We start from the raw sequence: 15,837 nt of genomic DNA on the forward strand, positions 1-15,837 counted from the left end.
GCAATGTTGTGATTCTAGATTTAAGGGTCACTAATGCTTGGATTTAGACTAATCCTGGGTATTTCTTTCGATACTTAATCTCCGCAATAAACCTTTGCCGACTAGAATTATTAACAAATATTCAAACTTTAAAATCCACAAGGTATCACAGCAAGCGTCATTTTTATTGTGTTCTAATCTCCAGAAATGAAAACGGTTGTTCATTCCCACCATCTCTCTTGTTTCCTGTCTAGTCAAATATATGCGAGAGGCCACGCCCAGCGTCAAGAAGGGCTCCCCCGTGTCGGAGATCAAATGGGAAACGGCTCCGCCCGAGTCCCCTCGTCTCGGCGGCACCACCACCACCCCAAACTCTGACCCCCCCAGCCCCGCGACCCCGCCGAGTGTGACCCTGCAGGGCGACCGGAGGATCTTCCCACTCAAGATGTGCTACACGACCAGAGCCATGACCACGCCAGACCCTGAGAACAGGTGGGTGACACACACACTCTCTCTCTCCGCCGCAGACAGAAGATGAATTATGAATATCTCTGTCGGTAACAAAAGAGGAGCTGCTGTGGAAACTAGAAATGCCTCATGCAAGTTTGTCTGGGACAAGTGTTGGAAGGTGCTGGCCGATATTTTAAAATAAACAGCCATGACTGCTTGAATACACTTGAGAGTGCTCGACAGTGTTCAACAGAAGTGGCACCTGAACCCCCTCACAGAAGTCTAAATACAGACACCGAGTCAAAAGAAGAACCTACTCTAGTGTGGAGGATACGTTTGTTTCAAGTCGAAAACACTAGGGTGGATAGAAAACGTCGGCACACTTGGATGTCGTGATTCTGTTTCACGATACTGTATCGACCTGCAACAGCGTTGTATCTGTTTTGTTTTGTTATTGACAATTAACACGCAAATATTCACAGCGTTTTTTTTGTGTTGTAATTAATCTTTGGGCCGCTAGATGGCAGCAGTCATTAAGTCCTCCCAGCTGAAAGAGCAATGAAATCCTGCGATATCCCGATGGTGACTGAGGACAAGAGGATACAGTGACTCCAGCAGCTTTTAAAGCTAATGTTTTGGACATATATTGGTTTCAAAACAAATGAAAGCAGTTTCGAGTTTGTCTTGCATATTGGAAAGCACTGTTACAAGATTGCTAGAGAGTTTTATTTCATGATTGAAATGATTGTTATTATAAATGAATTGAAATAAGAATCGAAATGTTCCATATTGTTGCGTAAAAAAAGACCTCACTGGAGATGCTTGGAAAGAAACATTAAAGGACATTTATAAGAAACATTTTTTCAATCAAAATATTAAACATTTTACAACCTATTGGTCTAAATAATAGAGTTGTGTATTGCAAAAAATGTGATAGGATTTGATATTGTTAAAAATGATTTATTGTTGTTATTACCAGCTTAAAAAGTCGCTGGAGTCGACTGTATCCTCTCATCCTCATCGCCAGGATTACGTTGTTCCTTTAGCTGCGGAGGACGTAGTGAGTGCTGCCATCTAGTGACCGAAAGTTTAAATGCAACACAAAATGAACAACCGTCGTAAATATTTGCGTGTAAATTTAAGATCAAGAATCGATAAAGTGCTGTTGAATATCGATAGGGTATCGTCACCATCTTTTGCGATATTTTTGACACCTTTCAGAAATGATTTAAATCTGGGCAACAAAGGATAAATATATGCATAAAACGTCTCACATTTCGCCTCCAAATGTTGTTTTTGTAATGTTTCTCCAATGCATATGACATTGAGTTAGACTCTGAGTGATTATGTATTTCACGATGAATGTGACAAATTGTCAAGGTAGACAAAAGATGAAAAAAACTCGTAAAGAGCTCTTAGCTTCCTCAGAAGTTTCCGTCTAGTTAGACTGACTGTCAGGGTCTGTGCTTGAATGAAAAAAGAAAACCGGTGGAGAAGGAGAGAGACTTCATAACTCGTGCTGTAGCGTCGGAGTCGATTTAAAATTCAGTGAATTTTTCAACAGCACGATCTGATTTGAGAGAGTTTTTCCTCCTTTTCGTCACCTTTCTTTTGTAAACGTTTGCCCTCCCTTTGTCCAAACTTGTCTTACATGACGTGTGCGTCACCGAAGCGCTCGGTTAAAAGAGTCTGAGTCTTCTTTCCCGGGTGAGGCTAGACAGGCGGACAAGATAATTGGCCTCTAATGTCACAACGGTCCAATCAGACAAAAGCAATTTGAAGTCCACATCACCTGTCTGGTGGTCGTCTCCTCCTCCTTTCATTATTCCCCCTCATCTCTGTTTTCATTTACAGTCGTCTGCAGATGACCCGCCGACTCCCTTTTCTTTCACAGTTCTTTCCCTCTTCTCTTCATCTGTTCCCGTCCTGCTCTTATCGATTTCTTCTCATGCCATTTCTTTCAATTGCCTCATCAAGTTTAATGTTGCATCAAGAATGAGGAGAGAGCGCATGATTTTATTATATGGTGTCTTTGGATGAAAGTCAAACGGCTAAAGTAAACTTAAAACCACAGTTATTGGACTTTGATGGATGTTAAAGTCTGACTCAGATTCTGAACCTCGGCGCGCTTGATTGGTTTTAAAAAAAAAAAAAGTATTTCCCCTTGTAATATAAAACCAAATGGGAAGAAGGAACTAATATATACTCAAGCAAACCGGAGTTAATTTCTATTTAAAGTCGACGACGTGAAGGAAGTTTGGTCTTCCCAGCCGGGATATGAATAAAAATAAATGTTTGACACCAGAAATTAGTTTTAATTTCGCTTCTACTTAACAGTTTAATATTGAAGTCTTATAACTAAAAACATAATATTGAAAATGTGCGGGTTTTCATCGATGCAGCTTCAGCTATGAGTTCACTGGGAGGGAGTGAGACAAAGAAAGGGCAGTGTTGGAAAACAACTTGGGTAGGATTGATCAAGTTAAAAAAGGAGCTGTAAATATTGTTTAATTAAAATAAAAAGGGGTGACTATTGGCAGGATAAGATATTTGGGCCACGGTTTCGATAGTATCACGATATGACAAAATTGTGATATTTGTCGTAAACCCCCCAAAAAAATAAATGGCACAATATTATTTAAAGATAAAAGAATACATTTAGTCGAAACTATTTGATCAAAACCAAAAAACAAGGTCAATACCTCTACGGTAGTTAAGTGTTTATTTTATTTTATTTTATTTTTTTTGTCTAACTGAAAAACATGAATAAAGTAATATTGTTTTCAGTTTCAGATCAGGAAATATAATCCTACCATAACTTATATAAATAAATAGATGTTGATTAGCTTTTTTTTTTTTAATATTAAAGCACATTCTTTATCACATCTATGTAAATAAAATACATATATGGATGAAATAGTTAACATTCATGTCGTACAAGAGTCATATTGTCACCTTGTTTTTTCCCATATTTTGCTGTTATTGCAGTAAAAAAAAAAAAAGAATCTCAGTGAGGCTGATATATTTTTGAAAATTGAGGGTCATTTTTAAGGGTGTTCTTCACTAAACAACTATTCCTGGGCAACCAAACCAGCCTTTACAAAACTCCTTTACATTGTTGGGTGTGAAACTGCAGATGTATTTAGTTGCATTCATTTGATTTTCTTTCCACATTTAACTGTTAATACAGTCAAAAATCATGGAAAATAGAATAGATGTTAGAAATACATTATAAGTTGCTCGTAACACACTTTAACTGCTGTCGTATAACACAAAATACACCTAGTTGTTGACCTTGAGAATGATTGAAGTAAGATAAACTGTCCAAGGTGAGGAGGTTCAGCTGCAGTTGCAATTTCCCTGCAGATGTAATAGTTAAAGAATGAGAGGCCTTTTTGAAGTGACACTTGCACCTGGATACCACACAGTGATGAAGGAGCTCTGCAGCTCAAGATGGATGATTTTAAAAGCGAAAATAATTGAGATGAAGCTCAAAAAACTGTTCCTTTTTCATTTGATTTGAGGTCATTGACACTAAACAATGGCTGTTACTGGATAACTTTAAGTGTTCATGAAATTTCCACGGTTGTACCGACTCAAACCGAACCACTTTAGAATCTTCAAAGACATTCGCCGAGACCTCTCGAGATGATTTGAAGAGCAGAGCGAGTGTTGTTTCTGACTGTTTGATAAAGAGGCTGATTCACAAACAGGCTTGTGGCGCACGTCTGTTCCCGGGTGAAGGTTAAGTAAATGTTTAAAAGCCTCCGGGTTAAAATTTACTTTGAAGCGTCACCTGTAGCGCACATGACGGCAGTTGAACCGTTTCCGAGACATAGTCGTATAAAAAAGCTTTGGTTCACATGTAGATAACAAGTGTTGTAAAAGCGTTTGGATATACAGAACGTTTTCTTGCAGTCAGAGGGAATTTTGAAATACTGTCTTGCTACGCTTGTGTTTTTCATCTTATTATAGCAACGGAGTGTGTTTCTACAAATCAGTCGTGTTCAAGGAGCTTAGTCACTTAATTACCATTGTGGAGGTGTTGAACACGGAGGTTGAGGAATATATTTTAGAGCCGCCTGGAGCTGGGAAGCGATTGATCTCTGCCACCCTCGCCATGAAAGGAGGAGGTGAAAACGAGATGGCCGAGCTCCAGACGACCAGGAAGAGAGGTCACGAAAAGAAAGAGAGACGCTCCGGGCTAAGTGAGGCTAAATGTCTCACTTACTTGTGTCGGACGAGCCGGAAAGTAAGGTCACTCACGGCGGAGGGTGGGGGGGGGGGGGAGAGCATTCTGGGTAGGTGTAGGACGAGGAGCAGCCGCCAACTGCACCGGCAGGATTGACCTCTGGAGCAGATCTTGAAAGTTCGCCTGATGGTGTTTTTTACCTCTTTTCAATGGGTGTATCTGCTGGTTTTTGTAAGCACGACAGGCACGACATTTACACTATTGGGTGGGAGACGACAGTTGCATTCATTTCTATCATGGCTGAAGTACTGAGTAGTCGTCTGTGAAAAAGTATATACACCAAAATATTGCAATATCGATATCAACAGCACTATATGGATATTTAATTGAATCCTTACTGGCTTTCAAATCGTATTTTATTTTTTATCACAGTTCTTTTTACATTTCCAAGTGTGTATAAAAAATTATAATTTTGATTTACATGCAAATATTCACAACCTACGGTCATGTTTGTGTTGCAATTAAACTTCCGGCCGCTAGATGGCAGCATACATTACGTCCTTCGCAGATAAAAGAAAGAATGAAATCCGTTGAGATCCCGTTGATGACTGGGGACGAGAGGATACAGTGGATTGCAGAAGCTGATGTTTGCACATTCTTTGGTTACGACATCGTCAAGAGTCATGTGGTCTGTAAATTAAACACGAGTCATGTATTCGGACAACACTACAACTCTATTCTTGTTCCTATAGAAACGTAATATATGTAGCATCGCCCACTTGTTGCAAATACATTCCCCTATTGCTGAGAGGTCTTTTTGAAGCTTCCCTTTGGTGGTGGGTCTGGAGAAACTTCAGCTTTTCACTGTTTGAAATACAGTGTTTTTTTTTTAATATACTGCAGGATTTATGTTCTGAAACTCCCGACTTAAATGTAATCCGCAAAGGAGTGACCATCTACTTTTTTTAAATGCTTTGCCGCCCAGTCAACCGATTACACCTGTCTATGACTTTTTACATATACAGATGTACAATTTAAATACAATATTGTAGTGACCAATCAGCCGCCACTAAAGTGTGTGGAAAGGCATCATGGGAGTTCACCGTGCCTGACCGCAGCTAGTTACAATACATTTGAAAATCTCCCCAACAAATCTAACACACATTGAGGTCACTTACGATGTAATGTACTAGAGAGGGGCCACACTATACTCTTCTAACACCGGAGGGAGCCAGAAACAATAGACTTCACCATAACAAGCACTATTTTCAATTCTCATTACGATGAAACGTGTCGGTCCACGTCCAACTGATGAAACTTTCCCTGTCCTTTGCCCATCTCTTCCCTCCTTTGCTATTTCCATCCTTCCTCTCAGAGCCAATAAATACCCACATTCAAAGACGGCTGGAGGAACTTGCCTGGCGCACGTGAATAGAGCAATAATTGCACCATTATAGTGAAGTGTGCATCTGTAGTCGAAAGCCAATCCAGACGTTCTCGGACACAGAGTCGTAACAGAGACGGGTAAACGATGAAAGCGATCGTAGACCATCTTTATTTTCCCTAGGAAAACGTACACATTTCTAGAGAGCTTAAAAATGTCAGGGATAAGCTGAGAGAACAGACGATACTCTCACAGCGTGGTTTCTCGCAGTGTGACGTTTTATCTGTACTTTCTTAGATTAAATATTTTCCAGGATTTACTTTCTTTTTCTCACACGCGTGTGGCAACCCTTGATAGACGGATTTGCATTCGGCAATAGGAACGGGTCCGATCAACATAAAGGCAATTGTTATTCCGGGTTTGAAGTCAACATCGTTTTCTCTCCGAGGAGGTGAGGGAAGATTGAGTGAAGCATGAACGGTGGAGTAAATTGTTTTACGGACGTATAAAAGTTAATTGTGTAATTAAATAGTAGAGGAGTGCCATGGTTTATGAGGAGGAAGCGTAGCTGAGATAATTTGATGCAGAGGAATCTGATAGTGCCGGCGTTACAGATCGTTCAATGCTTCTGTCGATCTCTATTAGACTATCATTTCCCCGCCACCTGAATGGACGTCATAGATGCACATTTTTGAGCCGTTTTTTCGCCGCACAACATCGTCAATACATCGAGAACACTCGTGACTGTTCACTCCCTCTCATAGATTCAGTTATTAATACATAGAAACTCACTGGTTTTACTTGTTTTACTTAAGTTGCTGTGCCACTTTTGATTTGTTTGTAGGTTCAAAACCTGGGTTTTGGAAAAGACCCTGTTACACAATTTAAATTCAGGTAGCTGGTTTGTAAATCTGGGATTAGTTTGGCTGTACCTAGACGGTCTCACAAGCTTCTGTGAATGATTGGCAAAAGAAGTGTAGTTGTATTGATACAAAAATTGTCCGGCTTCGTAAAACTACAGGGAATTGTGTTGCCGATTTATTGTTTGCAAACATTTTCATCGATTTTTGAACGCCGTGCACCACATAAAATCGGTTCGGGGTCAGTAAGACCAGCATTAATCCATTAGGCTCACTGTCAATTTTAAGTGCGTTTTATAGACAGAAACATATGGTAAATATTGTTTTTCTTTTAACTTCTATAAGGGTTTTGCTGTAATGGGATTAGGAGGTGTTTGAATGAGGGCTGGATTCTCCAGTGGTTATGCAGCGCAACTGCATGTAACCGGCTACACTCCTCAACTACACGTATAAAAAGATTTGTAAACGATGACACCCATAATAGGGTTGTTATAAAATATAAAATATCAGGGCACTTTGTTATTTCTTTAACAATACTGTATCGATATTCAACCGCCCTGTATACATTTTTTATTAACCAAATAAAACAAAAGTACTCACTTGATTCTGCTTGTATTCCTTCCTTTGTGAAATATACATAGAGATCCTTCTGTTTGAATTGAGTAAACTGATGCGTTGACTATGCTATGAAGGTTTCTCTCCATTTTAATTTTTAAGATGAACCCAATCCATCCTTGTTCCCACAGTACCACAATATATTGCAATATTTTCCTATAGTTTACCCTCGTCATGCGTATCCTTTCGCCAGATTCTTGACAATAAACCTCTATTTGACACTTTGCACATTAGTGGCTCCTGAACATGAAAGATTTAAAGTTTAGCTGAATCTAAATCTCTTTATTTATTCAGTTAAAAGAAGAAGAAACTGGTGTATTTTGTTTGGTTCAAGTAGGAATAAATGCAATTCTAGTCACTGCTACAAATTATGTATTTGACACAAAAGTTTCTTTCTTTTTTTTTGCTCTGAAAACAGTGATAACAGTGATCTATGTGTCCCTCACTGCCAGTCAGTCAACATGAAACCAGAATTTCCCACTAACCCTCCGTAGTAAATGTCTAACTTTCCGCATGAACATTAATAGAAAGGCTTGTTGTTTTTTTTCGGGGCTGACATGCTAGTCTGGTTGCTGATGTTCAACATTGCAGAGCGAGGGAAGACCGATCACTTCAAAGTCACTTTTGTAGTTTTTAGGAAAACATCTTTGTTCCCACGGTTTTAGGCAGCAATTATCTTTTCTTCTTTTTTTTTTTACCTATTTGATCTCCTATTCTGTTTCATGTCGTATTATCGACCCTCCGTGTTTTATTCTTGCTCTTGTTTTGTGAAGTTCCAAAGCCCCCCCTTGGTATTCCTCTCACCGAAAGATTCCAATTGCCATTTACTAAACAAAACACATCTTTGATAAAATGTAAGCGACTCGTGTTTGCTCGACATAAGATTGAAAAGATTGTTTCTGGCTCCCCCCAGTGCCAAAGTAGTGTAACTTCGCAGTTGCATTGAAAATTTAAAAAATTATCTTAGGATAGAAATTTGCGATATTAAAAAAAAAATCTGTTTTTTTTGCTCCTGTATACCCTTTCTCCAAAAGCGCAAACCTCGTCCCTCTACGTTCAAACTCCACATCTTCAAATGATGCTATAGAAGTTCTGTACATCTCAAGTTTCAAATCCGTTAAATAAATTATTTGGGACAGAAGGATTTTGTATCTCACACTTGTCTTACTTCTCTAAACCCTTTTTAAACTTTCCTTTTCTCGCATTTCTCCACAATTCTCTCATATTTAAAACCCCCCCCCGGGTTTTCCCTTTACTCCAATTAGTTGTGTGCAGCTGTTAGAAAGAGATTCTGTCTCCGAAAGTTGCCAGCAATAGTTGCCAAGGACCCGCAAGCTCTCCACCAGGAAACAAAACCAGCAGATATTGTCCAAACCTGGGGGAAAAAAAGTGGCATTAAACCAAATGCCTTTCAAGATGCTACCCTTCGGAAAATGCTTGGACCTACATCAGGTGTTAGTGCCATGTGAGGAGATTTCTTTTAATGAGCCTCACAACGTCGGCAACAATCCTTTAAACTGCTTTTGTTTTTGACGTGAGAGTGTTACGAAATATAATGCAGTTGTTGAAGAAGATCTTGACTAAATGAGCTAAAAATGGGGCTTAAACTTCTTCATAGTTGCTAAGGAGTCCCTGGGGAAGACCTAGGACAAGTCAGAAGATATGAATGGTTGGATAGTAACACGGAAAGTTGTTTTTTTGTTCTTGTTTTTATGAAACTATCTTCTGCTGTGAACTTGAAACTAAATTTCCCGAAGGAGATTTCCAGAGGGATTAATAAAGTCTATCTAATCTAATCTAAATATTATTTTATTATCTTAGATGTTAGCTTCTAAGGCTGAAACTAAACGTTTTTAATGTTTATTTATATTCCCATAAAAAAGGGTTATTAAGCAAATTGTCTGTGTATTAAATAAAAAGGGTGATGAGAGGATACACTATGAGAACAGCGCGGTGAGTGGGAGGTTCAATTCTTTGAAAAACAAGGCAGGAAGTGATTAAAAGTTGTCAGTTAAAAGCAGACAAAGGTCTTTTTCCATCTGCGGCTCGATCAAATTTAGACGAGTGAATCATCACTTCTGAGGAAGAATTGAAGGGCTTACTCTTAGCAGATCCTCTGTGACAAAAGATAACACACATCGATTTTCTTTTTCCAAGAAATAATCCTGGGAAATGTCATAGAAAACGCTGTATGTCGGCTGAAACGTGTACTTCAAATAAAGATTCAAGGGCCGCGTTTGTTGACTTCCTTATCTGGAAGCCTGATGGGTAAATAAACGAGTCATCGAGTGGATTCTACGGTTTAATTCGTCAGCACTTTTATGAACATCAAGACCTTTTATCGTCTGCGTAACATGAAGAGAACATTTATGTCTATTCTTCAAAGGGTTGCGGACTCACAGAAACACAAACGTGACATTTATTTGTAAATAAAAAGCTTCATGAGAGTCGGAACAGATTTTGTTGAATCAGCAAAAGGAATTCTCCACAGATCCGGGAGTAGAGTCCCCTCATCTCGACTCTGCCATGACCTTATTAAACTCTCATTCACTTCTATTTTTAAGTCGGAGCAACACCTGCAGCAGAGCAAGATAGACTATCTCCCACCTCGGAGCAATTTCGGGAAAAGTGAATTCATCAGATTCTCTGAGGGCTTTTCCTGCAACTTAGTGTTTGCTCATAAAGAAAATCTGCAGAGCAAGCATATTTTCAGAATTAAAACCACTACTCAAAAACACCTGGTTACGTGTTTTCTTTTCGTATCAGGTTGTAGTTGATGAACACATTTGAATGGTTCTGTTCATGTGGTTACATTTTGTCAGTGGCAGCCCAGAAAATTGCCTCCGGCGCCTCCTGTTGGGAGGAATAGATTGATCCGATGGATGTTGGTCCCATTTAATTTGATAAAAAAACTACAAGTTACTTCTTCACCCTCGGAGTTGAATCCAGATGACCCGTAACAATCTTGGCAACACAAATCAGAGGGTTATGATCTAAAATTAGTGGAGTTTTGAGTGGAATTCTGGTTAATTTCCCCGGAGTGTTGTCATGCTGAACCAGATACTAATACGTATTTTATAATGATTAATATGTGGCTAATCTGCTGCTACCACAAAAATAAATAAGCACTTTATTCATGCTAAAATGTGTTGCTTAATCTCAAGTGTTACTCTTAATGGAAACAGCTGATTTTCTAATGGTCACATTATATGTCATTAACTGTAGTGAAGGGGTTCTTAAATAAATTAAAAAGATGTGGAAAAACGACTATAAAGGTAGAAATAAAGATTAATAATTAAGGAATCTCACAAATTTTATTGTACATTAATACATTTATACATTGTATAATATACTATAAACTTGAATATGTATATAAACATAGAATAAAAATAATAAATATTGATTTGAATTAGATATACAGGGACGTTATTTTGGTAATTCTTTTCAATAAGGGACAAAATAGAAAACCAAGTTTTTTAGTCAATAAAAACTCCTCCAACATTTTTGCCCTCAGCAGCTTCTACATCATTTTTCTGAATCGGTTGCAATAGGCAAGCATGTCACAGGGGTAACAACATATTTAAAACTAAATTATGGCCTTTGCATTTTTCATTAAAATGTTTGTTACGTTTTTATATCTTATAGAAAAATGCCCGGTGCAACGCCGGGTACTTCAGCCAGTGGAATATAAACATCGCAACAACTGACATTTCACAGTTCATACCTGGATAAACACATAATCTTAAATGGCATTTTCTAGAAGTCGCTCCTGGTGTTTGCGGCGTGTGCCTGTAGGGAAAGTTGTCAAAGGACAAGAAAATGTTGTTTTTTTTCATAAGCCTCTGAACACTGGCTTTTTTTTTTCATTAGAAAACTGTTGTTATTTGCCGCACACGCTGACCCAGTTCAATAAAAAAAAAAAAGATATCTGGTTTCGCTCCCATGTAATTGGCTCCTTGAACAAATCCTGGAAAGTTCTTCAAACAGCCACCAGAAGAAGCGTTTGCCCCGCCCTTGCCCTTTAAACGCCTGAGTCAGCCAAGATTAATAACACAAGCATCAAAGGTAATAGAAACACTAGAGCTTCACTTAGCATATTGTTCCTTCGGAAGGACACGCCAGTGACTTTTTCATCAGTTCGTCGCCACAAGTTCACTCCCGGAGGTGAATACTAACCACAGCATCCCAAAACTGATGCTTTCTAAGGCCAGACATGCTCCTGTAAGAGATATTAATATTGTTATCATTCACATTGAAGTATGCCAGGAGTACTACTCCCAAGCCCTTCCCACGTTCTCTTGCAATAACTTCTTCTTCTTCCCCCTCCAGGCAACTGGAGCTACACTCCCCCGACGCCAAGCACACGGTGGTTCTGCGCTGCCCGGACCAGCCTTCGGCCCTGACCTGGTTCTCGGCCGTGCAGTCGGTCACGTCCACGCTGACGCAGGTAAGATTTTCTCCTCTTCACCCCGGCTCGTCTCGTGCAAATCTAAATGGTGTTTTTTTTTTCATTTCAGCGGGGTCACGCCGAGGTCGTCCAGGGCAGCGCCAGGACGGGAGTGGCGGGCAGCAAGGAGATCCGGCACCTCGGCTGGCTGGCCGGGAAGGTAGGAGGAGCGTCTGGAGACCGACTGGTGTGAAATAAGTGTCTAAGTGGATTCGGTTTCTCACATTTTAAGAGGTTTTCGTCACTTATTATCGGCATTTGTGGGTCTGTGTGTGCGTTCTCAGAATACACTCCAGGAGATTATGGTCGAAAATTTGCCGTCCCTACTTAGATATAAGTATGATTGCGTTGTTGGTTCTCGAACATCTAAAAAAAAATCGACAAAAAAGGATTTTGGGAGATTTTGTGTAATCATGTGTAAAACCCACCTTCACTGTCTGTGGATTATCTTGCACTGCCTCTGGCGGAATTCTGAGGTACTACATTCTGCAACATCCCAAATGTGATTCGAATTTCTGAAGAAAAAAAAAACTTTTCTTTTAATTATCATTTATAGAGAACTTTTCAAGACCAGGTTCACAAAGTGCTTAAACAATCAAAAAATTAAAAGGTCAAGAGAATGAAAAAGAAAATAAGTGAATAAAAATGAAAAATAAGTGAATAAAAATGAAAAACAAGTGAATTAAAAAGAAAATAAAAATGAAAACTAAGTGAATGAAAAATAAAAATTATTGAATAAAAATAAATAAAAAATTGAATAAAATTGAAAAAATAATTGAATAAAAATGAAAAATGAATGAATAAAACTGATTTGCCTAAAGTTAATCATAATATATATAATATATAATAATAAAATAAAAAGATATATATGTTATACAAAATATAGCATCTTTATTAGCAAAAAAAATTGGTAAATACTGTACTGTACTACATTATACTGTCAAAAGTGGAGGATTGCTAGTAGTAATCTTTCCGCAATAAATCATATAGTAGTGTTTTGTTAAAAGAATCTAAATATAGAATCGTGTGTGTGTGTGTGTGTGTGTGTGTGTGTGTGTGTGTGTGTGTGTGTGTGAGTGTGTGTGTGTGTGTGAGTGTTCACACTCTTGTGTGTCTTCCAAATCGGCAGCAGCGTACCTGCACAAACATATCTCCACACGTGCACTCATACGTGTCTTATTAAGCATTAGCGAGTATTTGATCGCAGCACAAAAGTCTTCCTCGGCAACAAACCCCTCGTTATGGTAAACAGCCGACCCTTGACCCCGCAAATCCCACGTCACGATTGGCTGCTGCAGAACTTCAAAAGGTGAGCTTAAGCCTTAACCGAGCTGCAGATAAACTCTCATAATGAGCGTCGTACAATGAGGAAAAATGCTGCGTGTGTCGAGTTTGAAGATTTGCGCGAGTTCGGAAATGAATCATACGGGGATGGGGGGTCCCTGTGGGGGGGCAGGAGGACAAAACCAAGCAAATTGTATGCGTATTAACAATCAACAATCAAATAATATTAGTAATCAGAGATAATTTTGGCCTTTAAATCAGGTCCAGGTTTCGACTCAGTAGGTCTTTATTCTTTTGTGTTGCTTTACTCACTTACTCCTAAACATTTTCTTTGTGAAAAACACAAATTATAATCTGTGTACTTCATGGAGTCATTAAATGTTTTGTGTTTTTTTTGCAAACGGGAACCAATTTGCCTTTTGTCGAGCTTCTCGTTGTTCATCGAGTGAAAAGGCTGTTTTTGCAACTTCCTGAAACACATCATATTTTTATGTGTATTGACCTTTGATTTGTTTCATTTCCAACTTTAAATGTCTCTGCTTTGTGTGAATTTGAAATAAATGTCCAAAATTTAATCTTTAAAAAAAAAAAAGCTTTAAAATTAATTGTTGGTATAATAGTGTCACCAGACATTACCAACAGAGTACCGAGCTACTTGATCGAACTTTCAGCCAATCATGCCATGACGCAGAAGCAGATGATCAAGTAGTTTGGTACTCTGTTGCTAATGTCTTGTGGCAACATTATACCAACTTTTTTGTATTGAATAAAAAATTTTTTTTCTTTTACCATTTAATTATTTTATTGATACATTAATTTGGATAATTTCTATATTGAAAGGTTGAATTTGTTTTATCGATTTAATTTCTTTCTTTTTTTAAAGAAAAAAAAGCGTATTTTCCAAATAAATGCTTCTTTTTTTTTTGCACATTGAGTTCGATATTCTAATTCCAAAAATATATTTACTTAGTTGAATTTTTTTTTTAATTTATAGCCTTTCGAATTCAATATAAGAATGTTGTGATAATAGTATCACGGTGAACGAGAAGCTCGGTTCTCTTTTTTTATGGTCGATATTCGATATTTGCGCCTTGAAGTGCGATATCGATATTAATGCGTTTTTTTTTTTCACCTAAAAATGTAGCAGTGTGCACACAACCGCGCGCAGGCACTAGTACTCTAGAGGAGGTCCGCGTCGCCATAGCAACCGAGCCTAGCAAGCTGTGCAGCACAGCTCACAGACGGACAGAGACGTAAACAACAACAAGACATAGAAGTACAAATTGACAACTTTACAGAACGTGACACTGATTGGTCGAAGTAATAAGAAGTGCTTGATTTATACAATAAAAAATATATATAGTAAATTATCGCACATGTTTGCGATATGCATATCACACGTGCCAATATCACAATATCGATATTTTTTCCATATATCGTGCAGCCTAAGTCTGGGGGGAACTATTATTCCTACATTTTGTATCGCATTTAAATGACTACGAATTGTATACAAAAATACAAATTTATTGAGAAAATGTTTTAATTTTATATTTATTCTTTAAAACAAAGGATTCAGCAGAAAACATTCTGTTAAACATTTGAAACGTTAAATTAAATCAATATTCTGATGTCAATGAGATACTATCATAGTTCTACACATGAAGATGAATCGATCGAAAGCACTTTTGTCAGTCGACGGGCAGAAGGAAGTGGACAATGGCTGAACCGACGCTGCCTCATGTTTCTGTCCAGCTGTACCTGTCGTGCATCACGATCACTGGAGCATGTTTGAGAGGTTCAGAGCAGAACAGGGTCGACGGTCCTGCGAGTACACCTGTCTAACAGACATCACTAGTCGATCTGCTTTTAACACGACACTTTCTAAAGTTCTATGGAAGTATATCAGTCATTAGAAATAGTTGAATTAAACGTTTTAAATGTTATGTTAAGAGTGCATTTTTGCGATGTAACGGCTGTTGTGTAGATTCGTAGCATTGCCACCGTTATCGCCACCGTTTTTCCCCAAGAATTGCCAAGAACATGTTTTTAGGATCCGTCGTCTGTGTTGAAACCTAAATATTTCCGAATCCCTGAGGAAACCGTGTCTTCTTGGTTTAAGCTTTTTCGCAGCTTTCATCGGCATTTCCCGCCACTTTTTTTTTTTTTTTTTTAGAATCCCTTATTAGTCCCGCGAGGGGAAATTCAACCATTCACACATACTGATGGGAGTAGGCTGCACACTTGCGCCAAGTTCACCATCAGGAGCAATCAGGGTGAAGTGTCTTGCTCAGGGACACAACGACACAAGCTTGTCTGGAGCTGGGATTGAACCTGCAACCTTTTGGACTGCAGGCAACCACTCTACCATCTGAGCTATGTCGCCCCCACAACTACTACACACAACCTGTGCTGAGGCTAATGTGAAGCTAAGGCTCAGGGGACCACATGCATTTAAATAGAATAGAATAGAAAGGCTTTATTCATCCCCAGAGGGGAAACACACTTTCACAACAGCGCAGTTGGAAGAAAATAAAGTGCAAGGAGAAAGAAATAGTACAAGAGATAATACAAAATAAAATAAAAACGATCTTAAAAATATACAAATTATTTACAAAATTAGAAATTG

The 15,837-nt window shown here is 38.5% G+C and overlaps 1 protein-coding gene across 2 annotated transcripts in view; it reads left to right on the top strand.

The window, feature by feature from the left end:
• sntb1 (syntrophin, basic 1) overlaps positions 1–15,837 on the top strand; it is a 45,806-nt gene that overhangs the window by 7,668 nt on the left and 22,301 nt on the right. For both annotated transcript variants that reach the window (XM_087813187.1, XM_087813188.1), the window contains exons 2-4: positions 234–471; positions 11,810–11,927; positions 11,998–12,087. In XM_087813187.1, the coding sequence (XP_087669313.1) occupies positions 234–471; positions 11,810–11,927; positions 11,998–12,087 (446 nt within the window). The remainder of the gene's footprint in view (positions 1–233; positions 472–11,809; positions 11,928–11,997; positions 12,088–15,837) is intronic.

The sequence above is a fragment of the Callionymus lyra genome, chromosome 17 (genome assembly GCF_982586985.1).
Source record: "Callionymus lyra chromosome 17, fCalLyr1.hap1.1, whole genome shotgun sequence".
Lineage (NCBI taxonomy): Eukaryota > Metazoa > Chordata > Actinopteri > Syngnathiformes > Callionymidae > Callionymus > Callionymus lyra.